Source organism: Folsomia candida, unplaced genomic scaffold (genome assembly GCF_002217175.1).
Source record: "Folsomia candida strain VU population unplaced genomic scaffold, ASM221717v1 Fcan01_Sc042, whole genome shotgun sequence".
Classification (NCBI taxonomy): domain Eukaryota; kingdom Metazoa; phylum Arthropoda; class Collembola; order Entomobryomorpha; family Isotomidae; genus Folsomia; species Folsomia candida.
In genome coordinates, this window is record NW_019091234.1 from 620,389 (window position 1) to 647,358 (window position 26,970).

The window sequence follows — 26,970 nt, forward strand, 5'->3', positions numbered from 1 at the left end:
TGCAATATTTTCTTCCCCAGCAGAACCACCAGACCAGAGTTGAACCTATTCGGAACGAAGAGAAATGGAGGTTGCGTTCGTTGTTGCTTGCATCTCATGATTTGGCCCTTCTGCTCCTTGCAAAGTTTAAAATGTTGAGCCTACGCCAACTTGGTCGAGAAGCGAAGGGAGTCCATTTTATAATATTTGTTCAGAATACTAAATCTCTTAAGAGAGAGGAGAGAATGGGGACCCCTTGCAGGGCTGCTCCATGTACGACAACTTGGTCGGTGGTTACTTTATATCTCTCCTCCACTCCTTAGAAATATTTATGTATGCAAGAGAAAGATGATGCGCAATGTCTTTATTGTCAATTTTACGTTCATATTTTGAAAATGCTAATTTGGATGAGTAAAAATTTCATAATTTTTGAAACGTCATTTAAAGTATATACATAATACATAAGTATAATTTCCAACGTACTAAATTCATGCGCTATTCATTTCATGATTATTGTGCTCAATTGGGTTGTTGGTGATTGTGAAGGAATTCGTTAATTAGAAAGGAATCCAGGCAGGCCGTTGTTTGGAAGTTGTTGGTGAAGGTATTTTTTAAATATAGATTTTGAGATAGGCATCATCGTCGTGGTTTTGTTTTCGGCCGATGCAGGCAAATCTTCCTCCTTCTTTACTTGTGCATGTATGTACGTACATGGAACCAGTGCTAAGGGGTCGCCCAACGGCTTCGTGCAAACTGGGGAGCAAATGACCAGCCGAGTTGCAAATATTGGCCGAGGGGTTTGGACGACGTGGTTGGTGGACCCTTAGGAAACTTTGCTGATGAGTTACTGACCCATCCTGCAAGAATTGGACAAAAGGAAGAAAGGCTGGCATTATGTAGAGAGGAGAGAGAGTTGCTGCACAAATAAGTCGAGGTGGTGGTGGTCGTGGGGCCTTCTTCAACAGATTTGAGAGAGATGGCCAATATCGCCTCAGGTCACTTTTAATTCCTCCCATTATGCTCGTCGACTTGCTTTTGCTTGGTTGGTTGGGGTAGGACTTTTGTGCATGAAACCTACACACGTACGTAGCCTGCGTATTCCTATGCAACAGCAACAACAACAAGGAGACTCAACCAACTCTTGAGCTGTTAAGGGAGGGAAGGAATGAGGAAGAAAATATGGTTTGAAATCGTCACGTCTATTTTCCCATTAGTTTTATTGGTATCAAGTCCCACAACCTGTTTCCCATCCTTCTGCATACCCTTCTCGCAGAATGCAACATTATGACATTCCATTTTTTGGTAATTTTAAGGACTTACATACATCGTATCAAATGAGGCAAAGTGAGACACGCTCATGCTGCAACTCGCTCAATAATAAGGAGAAATTTCATTCGATATTTTTGGAAAGTGGCCAATGCGTCTTGAAAAATTGAGGTTATCATCACACTTACCCGATTCTGGTTATTAGTGCTTTTTGCCTTGTACATATGTAAATATATTTGTATATTCCGTCACCCAAAAGCATGAATAAAGTCACACAGAAAAAATGGAGTGTGGTGGAATATAAATAATAAGCTGGATGATGGGAAGTGGATAATGTTGAACTGCAGTCTGGTTGTCGTCGTCGTGGTGGATAAGTAGCAGCCCCTAATGCAAAATCTAACCAGTGCGATGATACCATTGAAGCCAGGGGTGCGTGCAGGCAGAAATTTCTCCAACGTTGGCCGATTTTCTGGAGAGGGTTTGGAGGTTCGTGGTGGGTGGAGGTGCTGCTGCGGGAACGTTGTAAAATTCATGGAAGGTTTTGTTGAAGTGGATTTTGGATTCAGAATGCCACTCGTTTGCTTACTTGCGAGGATAATGGAATGAGCAAAGAAAGGTGAGGAAGAAGAAATCCATCCGATTGGAAACGTGGAAATTTGAAAACATCACAATTCATGCAACCAAAGCCCCATCCGAACCAATCCCACATTAAATTTTACATCACATTGCTCCCTTCCTCCTTGACTGTACATACTGATGATGACGACGACGACACGGAGTCTTCTCCTATCTCTGCGAGAATCACGAGGAAAAAGTGTCCAACAAATGCAGTGAGTGAGCGAATCACTCAAACGGAATTCTGGACTTATGCTCATTCAACAATTCATCCGTCATCTCATCGCCAAATGCATCTCTCCACAAAATCTCTATCTATCTCATTCCGTTGTCTCACATTGTCCTCCTCCCCACCACCGGCTTATCGAACGCGACGAATACCTATGCAAGTAAGTACATATGGGAAGATAGATCTTTTTAGTACGTATGCGGAGACATTTTTCCGTTGAGATTTGCAACCACTTTCTTCTCTGGCACCCACTTTTTTGGGGATTGAATGACTAATACTTTAATAAATTATGAGTCAAGAAGCCGGTTTCGGTTCGGTGGTAGGTGAATTAATCAAGCTCTTATTTTCTCTGCCCCATCTGCCTTCGTAAATGCACAAGGATTTCGTGAAGTTTGATGGCTCCTGTCACACTTTGATTCGAGATGACATTGTCCATCCAATCCAGTGGCAAACCCGATTTGTTCACCCTTTTTCCAGTTTAAATCAAACCAACACAAGAAACAAGAATTGGTGATTAGGGAACATTAAGGTGTAAGTCTTTTGTCCTCACTTCCAGATATTGATGGCCATGTGACACAAACCAAATAATTCCGACAGAGCCTTTTTCATACAACGTCTGAAATAACAGCTTGAGACTTATTGCTTCCCTTTCGTAGAGTAAACATGGTTTTTTTGTTGCATTGCGGATGACGAAGGAGAGCAGCACAACAAAAATAACAATAAATAAGCACAGCCCACGAGACTGGTGAACCAAACGCGGATTTAAAGTGTTAGGAAAACTTTGCTCGTTCTTGCTAATCTTTTACCTGATTGAGAGTCGGGCAAATTAATCGGAGTGCGACGACGACGAGAGTTGCTTGGCCGAGAAGGAAGGGTTGAGAAGTGAGCCCCATTGTGCAATGCGGCCTAATGTCGGGGAAAGCGAACCCATTTGTTGATCAGTTTTGTTTGTTGGTGATGCTTCGATCCGAAATGTGACGTGATGTTGACAGTTGACGTTGATGAGTCGGGTCACATCGTGAAAGCGACGTTGCAATAAGAAATCAAATCAAGAGTTTGGTTCAAATTTTTTACGTGCATATTTTTTATTGAGAAATCCGGATTAAACTGTTGAATGTGGGTCATCCTCTATTAAGCTCTTTGACTGAGCACTTCAAGTTATTGAGTTTGTTTTTCACACTTCAAACTCATTCCGCTTCACTTAACTTGGAAGAGCTTTATTCAAATTGGGCCGATGAAAGGACGGAATTTAATTTTCTCGTTTTTTTTTGTGCAGCGAGTATATCGACATCCTCGTCCAGGTGTGTGTGTCATATAAATACTACGCATGTAGATTCTAGAATTGAAGACGATTTTGTATTTAATGAGCACAAAGTGTGAGTTTAGCATTTTCTTGTGAAGAGGGCAAAGCAAAGCAAAGCAGAACATGAATGAGCGAGTCGTAGAGATGCGTTTAAAATTTGAAAGTCAGTTTTTAAGCTGATTAAATAAACAGATGCATCTCTGTGCTGGCTGAGAATTTTAAAAGTGAAACCGGATACGCCTTCCACTCGGTTCACACAGCAGAAGCAGAAGCGACGACTACTTATATTTCTACATATTCAACATGCCTTGCTTTTACCCTTCTTCTTCTCAAGTTGGATCCGAACCTACCTCAAGCCTTCCATCGTTCGGGTGAGACTCCAACGTTTTACTACGACCATCATCATCAGAGAATCATGATGATGATGTTCACTCATCTCTGATGAAAATATAATGCGTCGAAGAGCAACTGCTCCTGCTTTTCTCTCTGAAACACAAGCTGGGACCATCGTAGGTACTTGATAATTTATGCATGAGATGAAAGACGACGCTACTACTGCTGCTACTTTACTTACGGGAGACACATAATTACGCGTGAATGGAAAATCTGGATGAAATTGGAACACAGATTATATCTTTGCAAGTTCAAATTTCAAAGCTCTCAGGAGGACAAAAGAGTGACCGACAGAATCAGATTTTGGTGCCTTAGAGTGTACGAAAAGTGAAGGTTTTACCCCATGGCCTCATTTGCGTCCACCTTTCTGGCCAATATTTAATCCTGCCTAATTTTACTGGTTTGCTGGATGGACATAAAACAATGATTCGATCAGGATGACGCCGGTTGGGAAACGATGAGAAACTGGGCGAAGGAGTCGAAACGTACTCTTTTGTTTAGTCGAGTTCAATTTACAAGTGGATCCCTTCCCATTCTTCTCCTCCTTCCTGAGAAAGCACAATAAATAAAATGTTGCTTCAGTTTTTGGTTGGCTGGTTATTAGATGATGACTACGGGCTGATGATGAGATGACTGGTGAGTAGGAAGTTTGCTCATAAAACACAAGCTCTTAAAGGCAGGTGAATCGTCTCATTTTATTATTTGCTTTAGCTCACCTTTCAATTATGGGAGATGTCAAATCTAGAGTAACACTAATCTCGGAGAAATCTTTATTTACGCAGAGTTGGAATTGGGTTAGCCAAGAGATGAGATGAGGAGGAACACCACAACCCGCAATTAAACATCTGCCCGGTGTCTAAAATATTATCCAACTCTTTATCTATCTCCCATCCATGGCGTGGTCGTGGTCATCATCATCATCTTCCATCAGACATCACCATCATTAACTCGCCCAGCTTGTGCTAGCTCGATATCATCGCGCTAACATTTTTACGTGGTAATTTGAGGTGCAATACATGGATTTGGTAGAACAAAATTCATCCAAGTTTTCAGTTTCAGTTTTCAGTAATGGACAACGGGCAGCACGGAGAGAATCTGGAGCTGCATTGTTGGAGTGAGGAAACAAAAGATGGTCCACGTTTGACGGTTGCCTGGCTGGGATTTATTATCGATTCGTTACTTGTTATTAGAGATTGGATGGATGGCAGCATAAACTATAATTTTCCCCTATTTTCTCCTGTCAGCTACGTACATACGGTCTGGTAATGCAGCTTAGGTACAAATTCTCCCTTTGTGCCTCAGCCAAGGAAGAAGTAGTGGTGGTTAAATTGGATATAATTCGTTAATTTTAGGCGAGTATATATGCACACATGCGGACTTGGTAGGCTGCTGTTTTAAAATTCTCCACACTCTTTTATTACTTATTATTACTTGGCTGGTGTGTAAGGCCGGGTTGAAAGACGGAGAGGAATTCATTCAACCAAAGACATCGGCTTTGTTTACAAAGGACCGTCACAAAGGAGCGTTGTTATATTATTCACTCTTCATTCTTATTCCTGACCCATCCGATCGAATTAACTTATTCACTCTCCACTGACCTCTCTCTCTCAGCCTTCCTCAAAAAATGAAGCCTGATTATTATATGCATCCTCCTCACCAAAAACACGTCGTGGGTACTCACTCACTTATGTAGCAGACTTCCGGAAAACATGCTCTGAAATCCGATTTTTTTGCGAAAAAATTTTTTTACAAAAAAGTGTTGCAATTAAGGGATCCGATAAAATCATGAGCTAACCAATAAATGATGGATTTGATTCTACAAATATTCGAGCAATCTGTCAACCTTGACACTTATTCATTCTTACTTCATTCATTAAAAATGGTGTGGCAGGAAATAAAATGTGACCAATAATGAAATTGTGAAATGAAGATGAATCGATTTATTTACTCAACTTTTTCCCCAGAAAAAGAAAATAGTGAAAAAATTAAAAGTCATGTCGTTGTCAAATCTTTAGAAATTCATTATTTACCCAAAAAGTCAACGCACGAAGGAGGAAAAGACTCCAGTTTAAAAGTATGAAAAGTTGCAAGGGGGTGAATAATGGGAATAATAGGCAAAGCTTTATGTATATGGGACTATGTATGTACATATGAAGGGACACACATTATAGGCACGTTCATAAACATGGAGGAGAAAAATTATTACGACGAGAATGATCATCATCATCAGTCAGTCAGTCTCAGAGAAAGGACACGCACACAAAAGTGCACATCGTCCAAAAGCACTGCGATTCAAGTCGACGTCTCTAAAGTTGAGGAGCCCTTATTGTCTTGCAAATGGTAAATATGTATGCCTGCCCAGCCAGCACATCACAAGAGTCATTAAGTCGGAGCGTTGTTGTTGTGCTATTCCTCCATTCGTGGCTATGACCATATAAATATATGCCTCGATGTAGCATAAGTAGGTACCCCCTTCCACATAGGTCATATAAATACGAGGAGAAGACATAAACAAGGCCTTTTTAACGTGCAGAGGCAGTCTCATTGTACTTGATTTTCTATGTCCCCAATTGCTTTCCAATCGAGAACAATGCCACAACAATAGCATCAACAATGATACTGTCCGATTTGCGAATTATTTATTTGGAAAAATATATATCTGATTTTTTTGTACATATTGATTTGATATATTTTTAGCACTGCTATTTGTAAACTTTTGTAAGCGTGCATTAAAAAACTGAGCCATCTGTCGCTGGCTGGATGGCCCCTTTAAGAACAGAATAATAAGTCCTTCCTCCGCCTTCTTTCTCACTTAATGAGACAGAAAAAGTATGCAAGCATTTCAGTTTTATTGCTTCTTCTTTCTTAACTAAAAGCCAAGAAGCGCTGCTATGTGCATTCACTGCTCGTGTCTCTTGGAAGCCAGAGTTTAATGGGAATTCATTGTCCACCAACAGCTCCTGCTGCACTGCTGTCTGTCCCAAAAACATGAATGCGTATCTACGATTGTGTCTGCCACATTTGCCGACTTGACATTGAGTGACACTGAATAATAATAAGACCAAGAAAGTTTAAAATCACAAGTTTAAAATGAACTTTTAAACAATGCATGTGTCGTCGTTTGGTTTTAGGAGTGGCAAAAGTTTGCCTTGTTTTTACAAAACTTGTGTGATTTCTCTTCTTATTTTCTTGGTCCAAAATTAGTACTTGAATCCAAGCAAAATTTTGTTCAATGAAAATTTCTACAGCGCTAAATATATACGTTGATATGCATGAACAAGAAACTGTTGATTGTCTTAAGTTGGGGGGAAAAGAGAGGCACAAACAACACAATAAAAGTTTTATATTGTTATTGCACATTTTATACTTTATAGCATCATTCCATCTCATCTGAATAAGGTCATTTCTGCAGCAATGCAATAAATAATGGTTTATTGATGGTGACAGTACGACATGCTCCGTCCAATCAACACTCCTTTCGTAAGTAAAGCTTATCGACATTTTGACTCACGGATCATAAATTCGGTTAAAAAAAGTTCCATCCATATCGCTCATCTCACAGGAGATGGACTATGTAGCATGTTATGATGGGACAAGTAAATAAAGGCAACAAAGCAATAAGAAAATTCCGGCGAACCCGTTATATTTATTGGATTGAGAACCTTTAACTTATGGCTCTTTTCTTCTTTATAAATAAATAATACCATCCACACCACACCACCAACTGCTAGGCTGAAATTGTATGAAATACGTACACTCAATTAAAACCCGTCCCGATTTTATACCAATTTGGTAAATAATCCACCCATAATCCTGCAAATACTTAATCCCATTTCGGCCGACATTTTTTAACCAAAAAGCGGTAGAAAGATGGGAGCAATTTACACCGTTTCTGAGAAATGGAATTAAATATTATGCCCGTCAGAGCAGTGGGGCACCATACATAAGTAACGTTACATATGTACATGTATACACAGAATGAGATGTATTATAAATGGATGTAAACTCGGGCCATGATTTTGAGACGAGCGATTAAACGTGTGGATTTTGTATGGAGAGAGAGCCGACACAAGTTCAATGAAGCAGAGCGAACAGAAATGTCACTTTTCCGTAGAACATAAAATTGCTTTTTGCCACCACTCGAACAATAACCAAATCGAGAAGTGAAAACTATTTCTTATTCACAAATTCTCTGTTTTTTAGTCCCTTGCTCACTTTTCACACCAAACTACTCTTTCAAAGTGCAATCCATGCAAAGTATGAGACTGCACCACGTATCTACGTATCTATGTACGTAGGCTGCACAAATACGTGAAATACATTTTAGGGTGCCGTGACGAAATGAAGCAGCAAAACGTCTTCATTCTCTCCGAAACGCAAAACATGTCGTTGTGTAAGAGTGGATCTCTGTAAGAGTCACGGTTTTCCCAATTTACACGGATGATTAAGACCAACCGACACGTAAAACGGGATGGAAATCTATTCATTTCAGTAATTAAAAAGAAAATCTATTTACTCCAATTTATTTCTCAATTTCGTAGAAATGCTTTTTGTACAAAAGTAAAATAAAACAAAACAGAGAAATGGAATGTTTTTGAGAATCTGAAGACGACGATGGGTTGCGAATCGGCAACAATTTATCGCATGTTTCAGAACGAGTCGATATTTTGTGCACCGTGTGTGATTGCTTGTACGAAATAGTGCCAATTACTCGAGTTAATTGAGCAAATCCAAGTATGAAATTTGGGAGATCTGACTTCTGATTGGCATCGCGTCTCTTTTTACCTCATGCATATGTACAAAAACCACTTGTAGCAAGAAGGTGGAAATCAACCAGGCCGTAATATGGGTCGCGTGTACCAGCAGCAGCATTTTTTGCACTTTCGTTCGTCTCATTTTAGTTGCATGGAAATAATAAGTTGGTGTCTGGTCGGATTTCTAATGGACTGGACTTGTTTCGCTAATGATTATTATAACCCTTGCATCTGTCTGGACATGGTTAATTTCCAATCAAAGTTGAGTCCAAAATTGATGATTCCATCTGACCACCATTTGTCAAGTGAATAAACAAACATCAAACCGAGTATTTATGTAACTTAAGTGGAATGAATGATGGCTGTGGGCATAATGGGAAGATTGAAATGAAGGTGGGGTGGGAAGGTCGGATATGCGCTCATCTTGGTTGGCTAAAAAGAATTCAATTTCTTGGCGTGTTTCAATTCTGAGGAAGATTGTGCGATAGGAGAGGAGCAGCAACAACAACATGAAAACATAGATTTTTGATGAAACAAGAAAAGTATGTATTTTTCAGTCCACTAGACTCCAATCCAAGGCTGAAAATTCCCTGTCGAATGCAGTTGACGGCTGTTTTGAAGGACTCAGCAGGTGATATTTAATACCTGTCCGTTCTTAAATTGTAAATCTCTTTCCTTCTCGTGAACATACATACGTACGTAGATATGTACTTAAATATGTACGTGTATTCTACACGGTGTATATCCATCCAGTCCAGCCAGCACCGGTTCAAGTTCAGCAAGAATATGAAGATTTGGTGAGAATTGACCCACCACAACATTTGTAGTACAAGAAATACACATCAAACAAAGAAATTCACAACCTCGTCATCTATTAACAGCATTATTATGTACACTTGTTCAATTTCATATTTTGATCAAAATTATCACAACTCAAATCAGAGGGTGAAAAAATTTGGTCGATATTTAATATCCGCATCTCTTCGTGCATATTGCATCTCGCGCATCCCAATGTGCAGTAATTTGAAGGGCTCTTTTTAAAATGAAATCTTTAGAAAATATCAAAAGTCAAAAGACAACGTTGTTTCCTTTGTCCGCGATACCACGATTTTCTTGGGCTCCTGAATTGCATCAAATCATGGAAACTTAAATTTCCTCTTTGTTGGCTTTGTTAATAGTTTGTGGCGTGTCTCACATTAACCTGCTTTGTCCGCAGCAGAAACTTCTTCACTCACCGGACCTCATTTATTTCCAAGTAAAATTAAAACTGGACCAAAAGTTTTCGGAAAAATGTGAAAATAGAGCGGAACGATTAATCGCATTCATGAAGAACCAGATTCATAATGAGACAAGGCTGATTTCGACAACGTGAAGGCTCCACTCTGTCGACATGGACTCGAAAGAACAATGGCCCCTTAATGAACCTCTGAAGCGTGAACTTGACGGCCCTTGGAATAAGGGCCTTATTATTATTGAGCCCTGTAGCATAGCACATTCACTGCTCTAAATCATTAATATCACCTTCACTATTAGTGAGTCCTGTATACTTACATACGTTGTTTTATTATATGTAAAGAATGGAAAAACAATGCACCGAGTGAAAAAGGGTTGCAATAGCCGAGTCCTTTTTTATTTTATCTTAGATTCATTAATTAAAATGGTCCAGAGAAAGGGAATAAAGTGAAAATGTGGGTTAATGAATGGATACAATTTGGCCGGATCGTAATAAAAGACGTTCCTTATACGCTTCAAGTTACAATTATTGCAGGCTAAAGTTTGTAGAAATTGTTTTGCGGCTGGGAAATAAATTACGTGGAATTATCCGCCATGTCAGAATTCGCGTCCTCGTACTGTTCTGACCCATCCGAGTTTTCGCCTGCACTGTAAAACAGGTCTGCGTGGGGAAGATGATCACCACCGGCTCCACCCATCTCGTCAGCTTCCGACGCTTCCGTCGTAAGAAACGAGTCCGTGGAAACGTTCTCAATTTGAACCATTCGAATGGATTTGAGCAACGCTTGTTCGAAATTGTCGTCCGTCTCGGTGACCATTCCTCCATCGTCTGTCGTCACTCCTGGGTCACCCTCATTTTCACGTTCTCCTGGTTTTGGGGCAACAACGCGTTCATAGCCCTTCGGTTTTTCAAAGTTGTTCTGATAGATGATTTGGAATTCTTGTCTCATAACTTTCCGGGCAAGATCATCCTCGTCCACGTCCCCCTCAACGACACCTTTCGGAATAAACTTTGGCCTGAAGTAGGGCGAGTATGAGTCTGAAAAGGGAAAGACTTCCTTCAGCCTTGGCAGGAGATATTTGATGTGGGAGTAAAAATCGGGCGAGCGAGAGACGGGTGTCGCATAGAGTTTCAAACTTCTCAACTTGGTGCAGGCCTTGAGATGGGCGAAGGGTCCAATGTCCTTGATGGGGTTGGAGGAGAGGTCCAAGTGACACAACTCGGCGAGGAAGGAGCATTGGACGGCATTCTTCAAATTGTTGTTGGATGCTATCAAGGTTCTCAAATTTGGGAGTGCAGCGGTTCCATCGAGAGTCTTGAGACCGCATCTGACCACGGAGAGGGAGCAAAGTGAGGGGACTGAGCTCCCCAGGTCACGAAAACACTCGAGGTCACTCCCGTCAAGGATGAGACATGTCAGGGTTGGCATTCGAGCGAGGATTCGGTGGAGGTCTTGCTGATGCGGCCAGATGGGAGGCTTGTGCTGAAGTATTAGCGTTTCTCCCCCCGTGTAGGCCGAAATGTTGATCTAGGGACATTTAGAAAATTCATAAATCTGTGGGCGAAATCTGATTTAATAATTCATAAAAATAATTACACTCGACTTGGAGCGTAATCTATTCATCTTGATGACATCATCCTTCCAAGTGGCATCTTCTCCTTCTTGATCAGTTTGTTCCTCTCCTTGTGAACTTCCAAGATTGATTGCATCAGTCTCAGAGTCGTCTTCGCAGCTGATTGCCACCTCTTGACCAGAGCAGACGGCGAGGTCATCAAGAACGACGCTCAAGGCTTCCGAGTCCGTGGTGACAGTAGGTGGCTTTTTCTTGAGCTTCAGTTTTTCTCTCTCAACCTTGAGCAGGAGTGGGAGAGAGATGGCTTGGTGATCCTTGAGTCGCTGACCGCGTGCCAGATTCTGCTCACTGGCGAATTCCTTGTTTTTGAGGTTGAGAGGAATTAGTGGGGTGAGTGCGGAGGTGGGGAATCTCTTCCTCCCTGTGAGGGCTGGACCGTCTTTTTCCCGAGGAGGTGGGGCCAGCAGGTCGACAGGTTGTGAGATCACCTTTTGTTGGTGAAGCTCATCAAATACGGACTGCAAGTCACGGATGGCTTCCAACTTTCCGACGTCTCCCTCTTCGTACTTTTTCATATGAATGGCCTCCAGAGTTTTGCTCTCTCCTGGGGTCGGTGGGGGCTGAATGGCATCCTCGTCCTCCTCCCCGTCAGTCTGCTTCTGCAACAACATGTCTCCCATCATTTCTTCCATCATGATTCTCCAAAACCTTCAAAAAATCTCGTGCTACAAAGTTTGGTACTCCAAAACGACTTTGTCGTGAATAAAGACTGATCAAGTGTAAAATAATCTTGATGCTTCAAATTGCTTGGAAGTCATTGGCAACCTTTTGCACCAAATTTCAGTTTGCTAGAATAATTTGTAAAACTTGTTGCCACGTACCCCTACCAATTAAATGACCCCCACCGGTCAGCCACAGCACAGGCCTGAAAAAATGAAGAACTGAAGGAATTATAGTGAAGGCAAAGAGTCGATTTGCGTTGGGCGTTGGGCTCAAGAGGAACTTTGCGCAACTGCAAATGCGTTGAAGAGGAGTTGGAGGAAGCGAAGTGCGAGTGATTTGTGCACCAGTCGAGTGAGAGGCGAGCTGCTGACAACAGCGAGTTTTTGTTTTCTTGCAAGAAATTGTAAACTTGGTTAAAAAATTTAAAAATAAAACTACCCCCAATAAATAATTATTGTACTAATAGCCGAAAATTGTTGGGCCAAATAACGGCACAACATCATGATGAATCGAGAAGAAATTTTCTCGTATTTGGGATTAGTCCACATTTCTTCCGTTGAGAAGAATATAAAGAATGTTAATTTGAGACAAAGCGGCACAATGAAGTTACGCCGACTGAATTTACATGATGACACCTTATCGGACAAAATCTCGACGTGTTTCGCTACCAAGCGAAAGCTGGGAGGACAAACCATCGCTAGAGACGATCAGGTATTACAAATCTTCATCTAAATATGAAAAGGAATGCTCGCTCATTGTTTTAATTCCCAATTCCAGGAGAATGTCAAACGTTCAAAAAGTGACGGTGGTTTGTCAACTGATGAGAGCTGCTCCGAATCAGATCGTCGTGAACAAGAAAAGATGGAACGTCGAACCAAGAAAAAAAAGGAGCAGAGACAAAACAAGGAAGAGAAAGATAGACGAACCAAGTTGAAGAAGACGAAGAAGACGGAAGCTCGGCGTGGCAAAGCGACGGCAAAAAAAGTTCGACGCTTAAAGACCGATGAAGAGAAGGCCCAACAAGAAGTGATTAAACTTAAGAGGAAGGAGGAGAGGCGACTAAGAAAGGAGTCAAAAGAAAAGAAAATGAAATATAAAGCAGATAAATTGACACAACAGGCCGACAAGTTCTCCAACTTTTTCATAAGGTCCAATGAAGTCCAAATTGTGAATGACGGAAAGGTAGGAAATACTCTCGGACAACCACAAGACCAAGCCTCGGACGACGACGACGACGAAGACAACTGTTCAATAACCAAGTACTTTGAACAAGATAATGGTTATAATGTCGGCGAGGACTCGGATATTGAAGTTGTTATGGCCAAGGTTGTAAAACCGATTTATCCCGATGCTGAAAAGTTTTGCCCTTTGCCCTTCCCAACAGACAAGGCCTTCATGACGATAGCAGAGTCATGCCCGCGACCACGTCTTACCAAGAAAGAGAAAAAGTATCTGGATCATGTTATTCACGGGATGGCAAACGTAAATGAAGAAGATAATCGTCTGAAGAATGTCGTCCAAGAACTGAGGTGCAAGAAACCGGCGAAAGAAATGGTTTCCAAATCAGAACGTATAAAGATTAAGCATTTGCAACGGGGTAAGACCGAAATCCTTGTCCATATTCCATCGTTTCGAGGTGAATGGCCGGCCGAGAAGGATAAAGTGCAGAGGCTCAGACGATGCCCATATCGAAAGCTTCAGGTACGTAATCTAAAACCGTCCACAATGTCTTCCATCCAAGAATAGTTTTAATTTATATACCTTGTTGAAATTACAGGAAGATTGCGACGAGCAAGATATCTGGGAGGACGAGACTGACGAGAGTGACGACGACGACTTGGAAAAGGTGTTTCGAAAAGATTCGAAAGTTCTATTTCTATTATTGTTATTCATTCAATTTAATACATTATGCAGACCAAGGACCGGTTCTCGTCCTCCTCGGAGGACTCATCATGGTCAGATGCTGAGGATTTTGTCTTGGAAAATGTTACACAGATCCCTAAAATCGAACAAGTTGCTCATGGCGTGAGCTCTGATGATGATGCCGTTGTAGCAGACCCTGAAAGGTTCAAACGAAAAGTTATTCGAACAATGAATAAGTTTTCAGCAGCACAAGTTAGTACTTTCCAAATTGAATTTATTTTTATGTACATTCTTTATATAAAATATTACAAGGATTCGTTTATTGTGCATAATTAGTTGGTGGATGCAAAATACGCTTGGGATAAACTGGAGACCAAGATCAAATCTAATCTGTCACCAGAGCTCAGATCTTTGTTTGAAGAATTATTATTCTAAAATGAATCCTGCATTCGTGTTCCTTATTGGCTGTACATTTCCGTATTTAATTTTTTTCACATTGACTGACTTATTGTAAGCAAACTCCTTATATTGTTACGTTTTCTTCTTGTACACGGGACAATCTCATAATTTGTTAAATTAAAATCGTTAGGGAATCTACAGTTTCTCTCCCCTAAATTAAAAATTGGGATTTTATTCCTGTATTTATGAATTCCTGTTAGTCTCAATGTTTTCTCTTACATGAAGTATCACAATAAAAATTATTCCGTTTGTATCATATAATTATTAAACGAGTACATATTTAGTTTCGAAATATTTTGTTGTTCTGAAAAGTAAGAAAAGTCAAAAAGTTTAGGTTGTAGTAAGAGAGGTAGAATTATTGCTAATGTTTTTGTTGTGCGGAGCACTGTTATTACTCGTGGAGTAATAATATCGAATTGCCGAGGCAGGCAGGGCCGCCCACGCCGCGCCGTGTAGTTCAATAATTTGCATAAGCGTTTTCTGAACCGAGGGACAGAGCGGACCTTGAGAATATGGTCCAATTCCGAGCAAAGCGTCCCGCACAGCGGCCAAAAGTTGCTTCATCTTGAGTGGGAAGTTGCCCTCAATATCGCGTCCTTGGCTCGTCAAAACGGTAAAGAGGCAACCCATCTAACAGGACGAATGGCTTTTAGTTTCATGTGGTTAATTAGATAGTTGTATTTACATACATACCGATTCGGGATCACTGGAAAGCTGTGACCGCAACATGGCCAGACACAAGTCGCATAAAACGGCCAATACGCTGAAACTCATTTCATCCAGGGCTCGACCTCCGGGTTTTTGTCTCCTCAAAACTTTTACCTATGGACAAAAATTGCTGAAAGTGGGTAGTTGTAGGAAATGCATGATTTTATTGTTGCAGTAAGATTACGTTGGAATATAGGGAGGAAAGAAAGCGGAGGAATATCATGGACTGAGCTGACCAGGACGGGGTTGAGGTCTGGCGACGCCCACCACCGCTGGATCCAAAAAACTTTTGAAATGTTGCAAAACAAGTGTTCAACAAACTCTCCATTACAGTTCGATCCTTTTCTTTCTGGAAATTGTACAGCATTATTTTTGTTTGGATGAATTAATAATTTTCTCAATATTTAAAAAGGTGCGTTACATACTTGTATAAAATAAAGAAAGATGTGAACTGCAGGAGTGCTCAAGTCTGACCCATCATTGTCTTGAGACGATAAGGATTGATTCTCCAAGAATTCTGGTGAGTTAGTACCACTGCCCGATTGTGCAGGTTTATTATCTTCTTGTCCATTCACTTCCTCCACAACTTGCTGCTTCTGGTCTTCTGTAGTCTGGGACATCTGCTTCTCCTCATTTGGAGAAAGCTCCTCATCATGTCTCAGCATCGCATCAAATATCATGTTCACCATCTCAATTTGTTGTCGAGCAGCGACCCTGTCCACGGCTGAAACAAATGCATAATCATTCAAATTGCTGCAGAGTAATTGTGACAACTGACAACTACGAATAGTGCAAAACCTGTCACAGCCGCAGTGACCGTTTCTTGAACGATTTTTGGCCATTTGGAGATTTGAAAGTCAGAGTAGCTTGAGTGGATCGAAGTGAAAGAGGCTGGTGAGCCTCTCTGTGACGTCTTTTGGTTTGACGAGGACGACGCCATGCCAAAACTTCGCGACCGTTTTATTACCCCTCCCCCATTATTTTCTTGCATCTGCTGCTGTCGCCCACAAGGCTGATTCGGAGAGAATAAGTTTAGAACGAAGCCCGTCCTGCTTTTCTGAAGCTGTGGTTTTTGCGACATTGTGGCTGGAGACCGTTGGACACCTGGAGGGAACAAAAAACAATTTAGAAAGTTTTTATTAGCAAGTTGTCCCCTGTTTACCATTAATTTTCAAGTCTGAGAATCTGTTTTCCGTGTTTCTAATCATGTTTGCCGTGGCCTCATCTAAATTATTCCTGCTCTTTGTCTCGTCATCCGTCTCCACATCGATAAATCTGACTCGAGGTTTGGCGACACCCACGGACACGTTGTCGGGAATGCTGCCACTCGACTTGGACTGACAAAGTCGATTGAACTGACCGGCTCCTATTTGTGGTGGACCGTGATGAAGATGATTATTATTTGGTTGTTGTTGCAGAGAAAAGTTATTATTACTGCTGGTCAAAATAGCTTGCGAGCGTTGTTGTTGTTGGAGAAAGGCTATCGCTCCTCCCAGACCACCACCGCCGAGTGGGGCGACTGGGTTGAATGGGGGTGGTTGTTTCCCCTGCTGCTGCTGCTGATAAAGCAGAGCGTTCAAATTGTTCCCCAGAGATTTAGACTGCTGTATCGAGTACAAGCCTAGATTTGTGGTCGCCGAGGCTAAAAAGTTTGGATCCAACTGTCCAAGTAGATTGGCCAATTGCTGATTCTGAATTTGGTGTTGCTGAGACGCCGTCAGCTGGAATTCTCGAGCGTTGGCGTTAAGTGACAGGTGGTTCCGACCTTGTTGTGGGGAGGAATTTCCATATCCAAGTTGACGCCGCCCAATGTGGGGACTGTGGTGCAGGATTCCACCGTTCATCGCCGCGGATGGATTGTTGCCACCACCACCGTTCCCGACAGGTCCGGACGTCGCAGTCGAGGAGGAGGAGGAAGGAGAATTGCTCCCGTTGCCTTTGTGTTGCTGAGAAGAATTTCCGGATTGGTTATTATTATTCCCGTTATTATTTCGTCCTTGCTTTGATCTCAGACCTGTGAAAGTGGGAAAAGGATTTAAAGATGGGTAATAAACAATAATTAATCCATAATTAATTGCATACTTGGTGGGCGATAAATCTCTCTGTACGGACGTCCCTTGTTGGACTGCCCATTGTTCTTGGGGTAATTCTGCTTCGGCCCTGAGTGTAAATTTATTTCCATTCCGTTCAGCATGACAAATATTTGTGTATGGCGTTGTGATGAAATACCTGTATTATTGGTGCGAGAAGGCTTCTCTGAATCGCCGTGCACTTGCTTGGTTTTGGAGTCATCTTTCGCTTTGACGCCTGGTTCTGCCTCCGATTTCGCCAAGTGGGCGTTGTGCTCACTCTCCATCCTGACAGCCTCGTCCACCTTTAGTTGTGTACCTACGTCCTAGTTGGTCCCATGCAATATATTGCGATTTCCGGGTGCGTATGAGGAAGAAGGATGAGAAAGAAGAGGCTTTTTCTTCAGATCGAGTTGCTTCGCACACATCAAACTAACACTAACTTGCGCGACTGTAAACTAAAATTCGGTTCGGTTTCGTTCTGTAGATGAACGAAAACAAAGAAAATTGAGATGGGTTACATAAATATAATTCTGAAATATTTAAAAATGAAATATGTAAAATATATAGCTCACCGTAAATCAAAAAGTTGGTGCGACTGACGTCAATGTGTATTTATGAAGGGGATGGGTGATTTGGTTAAATAGCAAAAAATGGGGATATTTTAGCAGTTGGGTCGGATCACTAACTAAATGCTAACAAAAGCAGCGTAACGTTGAGCATCACGTCGCAGAATGCATAAAATCTAATTTTGGGTGTGCAAGGAGAAGGAAATACGGCGACCACCAACCAGCCGGGTAGAATCTCGTGTGGGATCTGCCATGATCACGGAAGTGAAGCACGAGAAATTCGGCCAACTTGGAACAGAGTTCGAGAGGAACAAGTCATAGGCGGAGCAGCAAAAGCAGATGGTTATCCTTACGCTAAATGGTTGGTTATTTAGCTAAAGGTCGAGCCAAAAATCTACGCGTTTACAAACTAGTCCGCATGCATGTGTATCTCGCCAGTGCTCGGAATTCATGCATATGATCAAACAAGTTATACTCCTTAGGATGGATTAGTGCATCATTTTTACTGAGCAGCATAATGACTTCTAAGCACGATATCAACTTAAAGCTAGACTGTAAATATGTAAAATTCATAATTTCGCCATTGCATTATGCAGAAGCTCTGTTTTACTAAAAAATACGGATACATTTCACATGCATTTCGCCAAAGAATTTATTTATCGGTCCAAGTGAGCTATGCAAAATCTCCGGATAAGATAAAGCGTTCATATTGCATACTCCTCATGGGAGACAATTCCGCCAAATAACCTTCACATGCTTATTATATTTAAATTCGCAACATGGGCACCTGAGTAATTGCCATGGCTTGGTTGTCAACATGTCATTCGAATCTTGTGAAGCATTTCACTTGACTCGTATCATGGCTGCTCTAGCACATAATAATAATCATTGACTTTTATCTCACTCCAAATTCTTAATATCATGGACCATGAAACGACCCTTGTAAATTTTAGTCTACCAAGAACTTCAAATTAATGAGTAATGATTAACAAACACAAAAAACCTGCCGCATGGAATGAGTACTCTCCACGTGAACGCTTCTATCTCAGTCGAGATCATCCCTTTACAAGAGTTGGCCAAACATAATACCAAAACCGATGCCTGGATTTCGATAAGAGGTACACAAAATATCGTTTTAAAAATGCACACGGTCCGCCAGGCTCATAATTTCATGAAAAATTGAATGTCTTAAAACCTACGAAGGCCGAGTGTACGATATCTCATGGTACATAAGCCAACATCCTGGCGGAGTCGACCCTCTGCTAGCCTACATCGGCAAGGATGGCACCAAAGCATTCAACAGCGTATGCAAATCATCACTTTGTGAATTTATGGTCATGAAGACTTTTTTATATATTTGGATTTTTTTTGCGAAATTTCCCCAGATTCATTCCTACGTGGACTTTGCCTCAATTTTGAAAGGACATGAAAAGGGTATTTTGGAAGGACACAGTCTGAGAACTAAAGAAGCCACTGCAGCCACTTCCTTCTCCGAACTTGTCCTCGAGGACGATCCACCTCCCACCAAAACGTGTTGTGGATGCATCCGTCGGTTTCGTTGAATTAAACATTTCAAATCATTAATGGGTTTTCATAACAAAACATGACGACCTAATATTTTAGACAGAAGAGACCGTAGGATGCCCAAGATATCGTTCTTCAATAGTCCGGCTGCAATCGCCTACGAGGTGACTTTATCCTACACGGCGATGTTTATGACTGAAAATTTGGTATGAGTGTAATTAGTGGTTAATCAATGCCTAGGTGAAATTCAAGCGGAATCCTCTCGTTCCGCCGTCGCAGGAGGAAGACTGGTGCGTGGGGTTGGACGAGGAAGACAACGTCTTCACGGTGAAAAAGTACCTCGACGACACCAACATTTGGATGGCTTCCTACAAAATTGACAACCCGATTTCCTACGCGTTCATTCAATGCGTTTTTCGCGATAGTTACGACACATGCGAAATAACGATGAAGAAGAAAGGTGAGCCTTTATCAAGGTCACTGCGGATTGAAGTCCATACTAAAATTAATTTCCATTATTTGCAGAGGAAGGCGTGGTCTGGAGGCGCTTGGGCACGCCGATGCCTCGAAGTCATGTCATCATACCGAACTCTAGTCTGAACGATTCATACGATGCGTCCATTGTGTACAAGTGAGTTTCGACAAGCTATTGTAGTAAAAGTGGTCTACAAAAGTGTACTTGCTTCCAGAGAAAAGGTCGCTCGTGACGTCAACATATACGGGATTCGGTTCAGACGTTGTGTCCATTTCGGGATCCGTCTCGGTCATCACATGAAAATTCAATTGGAAGGCAAGGAAAATATTATCCGCTTATAGTTTATAGTTTGTTTGTTAATTGGACAACCTAAGATTTTGATTAGATGTGACACGAGCCTACACACCGGTCTGTTATTCCATGAGTGGTAAGCCCGCACCCTCCAAAATTCACGGAGGACACGGGCAAATCTTCTGGTTCATCATCAAGACCTACAAAAATGGCCCTATGACACAAAAGTTGGACCAAGTACATGTCTCGAAGGACGCTAAGTTTGTGCCAAACGTGAAAGTGAGTTCGCCCCTGGGCTCGTTCGACGCCACGTTCCTGCTCTACCCTTCCGCCGCCTTGGCACTCATCATGTTCGCTGGTGGGACGGGGATTACGCCCATGGTGCGCATCATCGCCCACGTCGTGGAGCAGTACCACAACGGTGGACTGAGCGATGGTGTGGACGTCGTCCTGATTTTCTGGAACAAGACGATGGAGGACATCATCTGGAATGACCAGTTCACAGATTTGAGCCAGTCGGAGAGCGACTGGTTTCGCTTCATTCCGGTGCTGACACAACCAGCTCAGTCGTGGAAGGGCCTCGTGGGTCGGCCTTCGATGATGCAGATAAACGCCATTTTGGACGATTATCTCCCAGACAGAGATGTGGTGACTGAGAAACATGCGCTCATTTGTGGGTCGAATGGGTTCATCAAATCCGTCGAAGAGTAAAAATCTATTTCACACTTTGCGCAGTTATTAATCTACTAAATTCCTTTCCTAAATTGTTCTAGTGCGATATCGGGAGAGTTTCCCAAGAATTTTCTCCACGCGTTCGAAGGATAATAATAGCAGTCGTAAATTACAGTCATCCTCATCGTCATATTACACAACAAAAATAAGAATTTGTACTATATTTACTCAGAAAAGAACTATTGTAATAAATCATGCGAATTGAATACATTTTTTTCAAGACTTTTGGGCTAATAATTGTAAATTATAAATGTAAATATGTACATAGTCAACTTGGCGGATGGACCATGAAATTGAAATTATTAATCATTCATTCAACACTAGCAAATAATGGATCGAATAAATAATTCAGCTTTTAGAGAAGGTTCACAGATGTGGAATTGTTGGTTTATTGTGCAAAGTGCTAATTGGCAGACACATTGGTGACATTGGAGTTGCAAATCTGAGGATGATATATTCACGGACGATTCCAGGGTTTGATTGATTCCGTTTCCAGCAGCGTCGGTCGATGTATTAGTTTTAATTTTAAGTTTTAATACCTGTCCTTACATATTTTTTAGTTTTTCAAAGTATGCAAATTTGTACTAAAAAACTTGGGGTTTCTACATTTGTATTACTATTTTTTCACATTTTTACCTCTAACTGTACCCCAAATTATAATCATGATCAAACACATTATACGAAAATTCACTACCAATTTGATCCCAGCACAAATAGCAGCAATTGTTTGGTTCTAGCGGAGGAAATTCTGAAAAAAAGCTTACATATTGGAAACGTATCTCGTAAGAAGGGAAAAATAAACCATCCACAACGATCAGTCACTCATTACTATCCCATTCAGTGCATAATTAATATGTAGGTTGGCATGTTGAGAAAGTCTCATATCCGGCAGTTCGTGGTAATTCGATTGACGGGGATTTTGAGAGTGACGAATTTCTGGGATCTCGACTCTTGGAAATATTTACTCCTCACGAAAGCACTGCCATTGAAGAAGAGAGTCATCCCACTCGGAAGGAGGTAGGGAAATATTGCGACTCGGTGAACTATGTTGCTCACCAGAAGTATGAAGCATCGTCCCGAGGAAAGGGAAAGAGTTTGGAGGACAACATCCTCAAGTTGGTGGACAACGGTCCATCTTCGAACCGAATCGACGTGGTATTTATGGGCGATGGGTGCGCGATGCTTCTTTTATGATCCTTGTGCAAAATTGTAGTCGCAATAATTTGTATTCTGCAGCTACACGGAGAAAGAGCGCCCCAAATTCTTCGCCGATATTACTCGTCTCGTGGTGGAGACCTTTTACGCGTCCACTTTCTCCGAGTTTCTCCCCCTGCTCAACATCTGGGCAATTTTTACGCCTAGCACCGACTCGGGCATCAGCTACCCAGGGAGACAAAAAAACACAACGTTTTCCCTCCATCGGCCCACTTCTGGGGCCCCTCGCGGGATTTATGTCCGCAAGAAGAACGCTGCTCGGGCGACGTGTCGTCGACTTGGACCCTCCGCATGCGATTACCCAATCATCATAGGTTTGCCGATTTTTTTTTCTTTACTATGACCATCTAATGCGCCTGGGGTTAACACGTGTAATTCAGGTGTATTACCATATGATAATGATTGAAATGTTGGACAGGCAAATTTTAGGTTTAGTTGATAACAATATGTAAATATAAATACCGAAATTTAATCCAAATACAAATCAAACAGTAATGTATCAACAAGTGACAATTTGTAGAAGCAAATCTAGAGAGGAAATCATGAGCTTGTTTGTCATCCTATAACTATTTGTCGGTAGCCAATGACGAGTATTACGGCGGGATTGGGGGCGAGTTTGCCGTCTCCACGTCAAGCCTCACTTCTGGCGCGATGGTCCTTCGCCATGAGCTGGGGCACAACTTTGCTCGAGTTGGGGAGGAGTACGATGGGGGCGAGGTGTACAACGGGGTCAACAGGTACCTTTTTTAACCCCATTTAAATCTGGTTAATGCTGACAGCGTATTTTACGACCATTGGCAGCGCGTCTTCTCTGCAGAGCGTCGGGTGGAGGGCGTGGCTGGACAAGAATTCATCTTCTGGGGGTCGAGGAAGGGTTCGGGAGGAGAGAATGGTGTACCGAATTCTCGGCTTCCCCCAAAATGACTTGGACAAGAGAGAGGTGTCCTACACTTTCCGGTCCAACGGGGCATTTTCAGGAGGTGGTTGGATTCTTATAGTGACCTTGTCGGGCGCAGAGGAACCAGGGTCAGTCCAGTTCCTCCTGGACGGGGAGACCCTCCCGTGGACATCACGTATGTAGATGTGTCTATAAATAGATCTAGGCACAGATCATAGCACGCACGACATTAGTTTCCAAAATGCAGGTGGGACAAAGGACAAGTCGATCTACTCGTGGACCAACACCACGCATCCGCTCTCTCTCGGAAGACACACTCTCACAATTTCCGCCACCGATAAAGCCATCAAAGACACGAGTCTGCCACTCCCTCACGAAACTCGCATACCTCGTTCCATCGGTTCCGTCCTCTTTTACGAGTTTGGAAATCCAAACGAATTTCAGCAGTCGGACGACGTAATTTCTGCCTACCCAACGTGGAACGCGCAAGGAAGGAAATCATTCCGTCCAACGAACAATGGCTGCCTCATGAGGAACATGAGTCACGACCAGTTGTGCAGGTGATGACGGGATTTAATTTCATGCCCATGCTTTCTATTAATCTTAATTGCTATGCATTTTAGTATTTGCAAGGAAGAAATATGGCTCCAGTTTTTGCGAAGGGTGTCACTAATTGAGGACATAATTATTCTAATTGGAGAAGGTGGCAACTCTACGACGACAAAAGTGACTTTGGAGATAATTGGATTGGGCCAATTTCGACGAGAGGATCAGCGGATTGAAGGGGAGCGGATGGAAGTGCGGTGGGAGTTGGACGGCAAAGAACGGTTGGAGCTGAGAGATCAGCTCGATATCGTCGCCACGCAAGGACAAAGAGATTGGCAGGTCGTGGTTAAGCTCGTTACGCCCCGAGTGAGGCACGACCCACGAGCAATCACTCTCCACAAAAGAAAGTTCTTTATTCAATGAGACCAAATAATGATGCTGGGTTTTTTCCACACCATGAGAATATGCTATCTAATTAACTAAACAAACAACTATTTGCTAATGATTATGAACGATCCACGGATTGAAATTGTACAATAATCACGAGATATGTTGAAATTGCAGCGATAATCTAAAAAAAAATATTTAAAACTGTACATTTGTTAGGAATTTGGATTCATTAAAAATTTTAAAAAATCTTTCTTACCGACAGCAACATTCTGAGATTTAAGTCAAAGATTGAATTCTGGACGGTTAGAGGACAACTTTGTATGTACGAAACGGTCGTCAGCCGTATCTGTGTCGCATAAAAAACTCGGCATGTAGGTAAAAAAATTAAAAATGACATAAACGAATTAAACGAACCTTGCAGTCCAAAGTATTCCATTTTTTGTAACAATTATAGTTTGTGTTTTGATCACAAGCTCCAGCTTTTTGCACTGGAACAAAGTGCACCACATTTTGTTCGACATAGGCCAATTTCCTGCCAATCTCCTTGCTTTTCTCTGTTATTTCCGAACCCTGTTTTCCCAACCAGACGAACCATGCCATCAAAATGAGACTACTCGCAACATTTGTCAAAGTGTACATTATTTCCTGCATTTTAGTGAATAGAATCAAGAAATATCCGTAAAATAAGATGGACATGAAATTGTAAAAGACTTCCAGCACTATTTTGTAGTTGAAAACTGCATTAAATTGGTGAACTTGGTCATCAACTAGTTTGTACAATTTGATCAGCTTTGAAATCACGTCGTTGCTATTCTGACCCTGCTCCAACTTGGTCAAGATGACTCCCAAGCAGTGATTGTACACCAGGAGGAAAAATATCATGAGAGTGAAGCCAAACACTTGAAAGCAAGCAAGCATCATTAGAAACCCATCTTGCAAGATGCCCATTATGTAAATGTACGTTTCCCCTTCGTAATTCACCGCAAACGAGAGACCTCCGTAGAGTCCGACCGAGAAAGCGGAAAAATTGATGACGGCATGCCCAAGAAACTTTCTTCTTAATGATGCTCCAAATTTTGACGAAAGTTCCGCTCCACTCAATAATTCTGCATCAAATTGTCTCAACATTTCGAGAAAATTAGTCCAGAACTGTCTGAATTTTGTGCGTTGAAGGATTGCATCAATTCTAGTTAAAAAAGGGCAACCGTTGCCAAACACTATCCACAAAGTGTTAATCACCCTGAAGGTGTTGCGACCCATGGACTCGAAAGCGCCGGAATAATCGTCAAACCTCTGAGCATCAGCTTGAAAGGAGATTATGGGAAATGCGGCGAGGCTGATGAGAAGCAGGGTCCACCAGGCCGAGGGTGATGTGAGGATGGAAGCAGTGGCAAGAAGGTCAACCGATACTTCAACACTCGAGGAGCTATTGACACCATTTTTCTGTCGTTGAATGGAAATTGGAAAAAATCCAGCGAACTGCGATATCCGCAGAGGCCAGAGCGCTGCCCTGGTCACAGCAGCGAGCAGTGATTTATGCTGCAATGAAGTTCCTACTTTTTTGGGGGCTTCTTCTATAGAATCACCGCATGCAATTTCAAGCTGATAATCCCTCGCGTAATATTGGTCAAAATAAGCATGCACCTGCTTAAGAGACGTCATGTTGATTTGAGAATGTCCATCGCCTGACTGACTTTGTATAAACAAGAGCCACTCCCTGCTTATTGATAGACCATTGGCACTAAAGTATTTCTGCGATCTTGGTAAATATTTTCTCTTACTTATATTGAGCAAGTGACCAAATAAGGTAGTAATTAGTTAATTATATGAATAAACAATTGCGTAAGTTCACGAACTTGGATCGAACCACGATTAATTGACAGTTACTAATAAATAAAGCTTCAAATTTGTATTTCATGTCTTTTATCAATGTGTCTGAATAAAATTATACATAAACAAAACTATAGCCAAGTTAATTGAGACCGTGTCAACCTTTAATTAATTCGTATGAGAGCCCCTTATTACAAGATTTTTGTGGATTGACCTATTATATCTCAAGCGTTACCATAATACCAACACAATGCAAAAATGCTATATAAGGTCAGTGAATACTCGCGATCTATCTTTAATTAATTGTCTCATAATAGTCGATACATATTGGTTAGCTAACAATTCACTGAAAAAAAAGAATATCCGAGGTTCGTTACCTGAGCAGGATGGTTGTGGCCACGTGGAAGGGGAAAGTCATCGCAGACTCGACTAAAACGGTGGAGGTGGAAGGAAATCATTATGTAAGGCCCAACAAATACCCCTACAGTCCCATCTCGTTATTAAATAAACGAATTATTTTCCCAGTTTCCGGAAGAGTCGCTCCACAAGGAATTCTTGAAACCCTGTTCCAACACATCGACTTGTCCCTGGAAGGGCGTCGCCCACTACTACGATGTCGTCGTTGATGGCAAGTAATTCGAATGCTTCCGACCTGTGCCAATATAATTAATAACACATAAATTTTGTACTTCCAGGCGCTGTAAATTCAGCTGCAGCCTGGTAATTCGCTACAAATAATGAAGAATTGATTGTCTTGTTGTAAAATTATTTCCAATTCTGTCCAGGTATTACAAAGAGCCGAAACCAGAAGCGATTAAAATCAAAGGAATGGTTGCATTTTACAAAGGAGTGACCGTGAAGTAAATCTAAATTTTATATTTTATATTTTCTAAATTTCAGTTTTTTAAAAATTAAATACCTACTTAATCTATAACTATGTACAATTTTATACTTTGTGACACTTGTTCTATAATAGAACTTTCAACAAACAACTCAAAAACCCAATAAATTCATTTAACGATACTTTAATCTTCGTCGTGCCACCACAGCCGCATGGTGCTTCGGTGCTGCATATTCAACCTCAAAATATGTACAAATAGAATATATGAAAAGATTTTTTTGACCGTGTGACCTATGACTGACCTCAAGCAATATTCCAAAGTTTCAATTCAATCGGGTTGTTATTGAAAAAGTTTAAAATACATACATAGCCAGACTCTGAATATGAGAGCACCTTCCGTGTGAGCGTCAACGCTGTTACTAAATATGATTGGATTTGGAAATGTGTCAGTTCTACGTCAAAGAATTGTTTCATGTAACAAAAAGGTTAT

The 26,970-nt window shown here is 41.5% G+C and overlaps 7 protein-coding genes across 7 annotated transcripts; 4 read left to right on the top strand and 3 right to left on the bottom strand.

The window, feature by feature from the left end:
- Positions 1-10,184: 10,184 nt before the first annotated feature.
- Positions 10,185-12,277, bottom strand: LOC118433121. The gene is made up of 2 exons (XM_035844749.1): positions 11,371-12,277; positions 10,185-11,301 (listed from the first exon to the last, which is right to left on the bottom strand). Exons 1-2 carry the CDS (start codon positions 12,040-12,042, stop codon positions 10,348-10,350), a joined length of 1,626 nt encoding a protein of 541 aa, XP_035700642.1. The 5' UTR covers positions 12,043-12,277; the 3' UTR covers positions 10,185-10,347.
- Positions 12,278-12,427: 150 nt separating this feature from the next.
- LOC110861443 (glutamic acid-rich protein) lies at positions 12,428-14,628 on the top strand. The gene is made up of 5 exons (XM_022110550.2): positions 12,428-12,781; positions 12,848-13,771; positions 13,848-13,916; positions 13,985-14,185; positions 14,270-14,628. The coding sequence occupies exons 1-5, from the start codon at positions 12,572-12,574 to the stop codon at positions 14,366-14,368; spliced, it is 1,503 nt and encodes a 500-aa protein (XP_021966242.1). The 5' UTR covers positions 12,428-12,571; the 3' UTR covers positions 14,369-14,628.
- LOC110861513 (putative uncharacterized protein DDB_G0286901) lies at positions 14,191-17,998 on the bottom strand. The gene is made up of 9 exons (XM_022110638.2): positions 17,745-17,998; positions 17,330-17,650; positions 17,183-17,260; positions 16,263-17,114; positions 15,899-16,204; positions 15,526-15,824; positions 15,285-15,449; positions 15,086-15,214; positions 14,191-15,022 (listed from the first exon to the last, which is right to left on the bottom strand). The coding sequence occupies exons 2-9, from the start codon at positions 17,454-17,456 to the stop codon at positions 14,723-14,725; spliced, it is 2,256 nt and encodes a 751-aa protein (XP_021966330.1). The 5' UTR covers positions 17,457-17,650; positions 17,745-17,998; the 3' UTR covers positions 14,191-14,722.
- A 628-nt stretch (positions 17,999-18,626) lies between these two features.
- LOC110861444 (cytochrome b5 reductase 4) lies at positions 18,627-20,078 on the top strand. Its single transcript, XM_022110551.2, has 7 exons — positions 18,627-18,856; positions 18,942-19,042; positions 19,124-19,286; positions 19,362-19,426; positions 19,503-19,722; positions 19,788-19,893; positions 19,952-20,078. Exons 1-7 carry the CDS (start codon positions 18,754-18,756, stop codon positions 20,076-20,078), a joined length of 885 nt encoding a protein of 294 aa, XP_021966243.1. The 5' UTR covers positions 18,627-18,753.
- Positions 20,079-20,126: 48 nt separating this feature from the next.
- On the top strand, positions 20,127-20,948 carry LOC118433129 (NADH-cytochrome b5 reductase 1-like). The gene is made up of 2 exons (XM_035844770.1): positions 20,127-20,735; positions 20,802-20,948. Exons 1-2 carry the CDS (start codon positions 20,158-20,160, stop codon positions 20,851-20,853), a joined length of 630 nt encoding a protein of 209 aa, XP_035700663.1. The 5' UTR covers positions 20,127-20,157; the 3' UTR covers positions 20,854-20,948.
- Positions 20,949-21,260: 312 nt separating this feature from the next.
- Positions 21,261-24,074, top strand: LOC118433127. Its single transcript, XM_035844768.1, has 7 exons — positions 21,261-21,542; positions 21,620-21,932; positions 21,997-22,289; positions 22,556-22,712; positions 22,777-23,048; positions 23,121-23,433; positions 23,497-24,074. The coding sequence occupies exons 1-7, from the start codon at positions 21,332-21,334 to the stop codon at positions 23,840-23,842; spliced, it is 1,905 nt and encodes a 634-aa protein (XP_035700661.1). The 5' UTR covers positions 21,261-21,331; the 3' UTR covers positions 23,843-24,074.
- LOC118433128 lies at positions 23,863-25,867 on the bottom strand. The gene is made up of 3 exons (XM_035844769.1): positions 24,224-25,867; positions 24,066-24,155; positions 23,863-23,990 (listed from the first exon to the last, which is right to left on the bottom strand). The coding sequence occupies exons 1-3, from the start codon at positions 25,469-25,471 to the stop codon at positions 23,925-23,927; spliced, it is 1,404 nt and encodes a 467-aa protein (XP_035700662.1). The 5' UTR covers positions 25,472-25,867; the 3' UTR covers positions 23,863-23,924.
- Between the last annotated feature and the right edge of the window lie 1,103 nt (positions 25,868-26,970).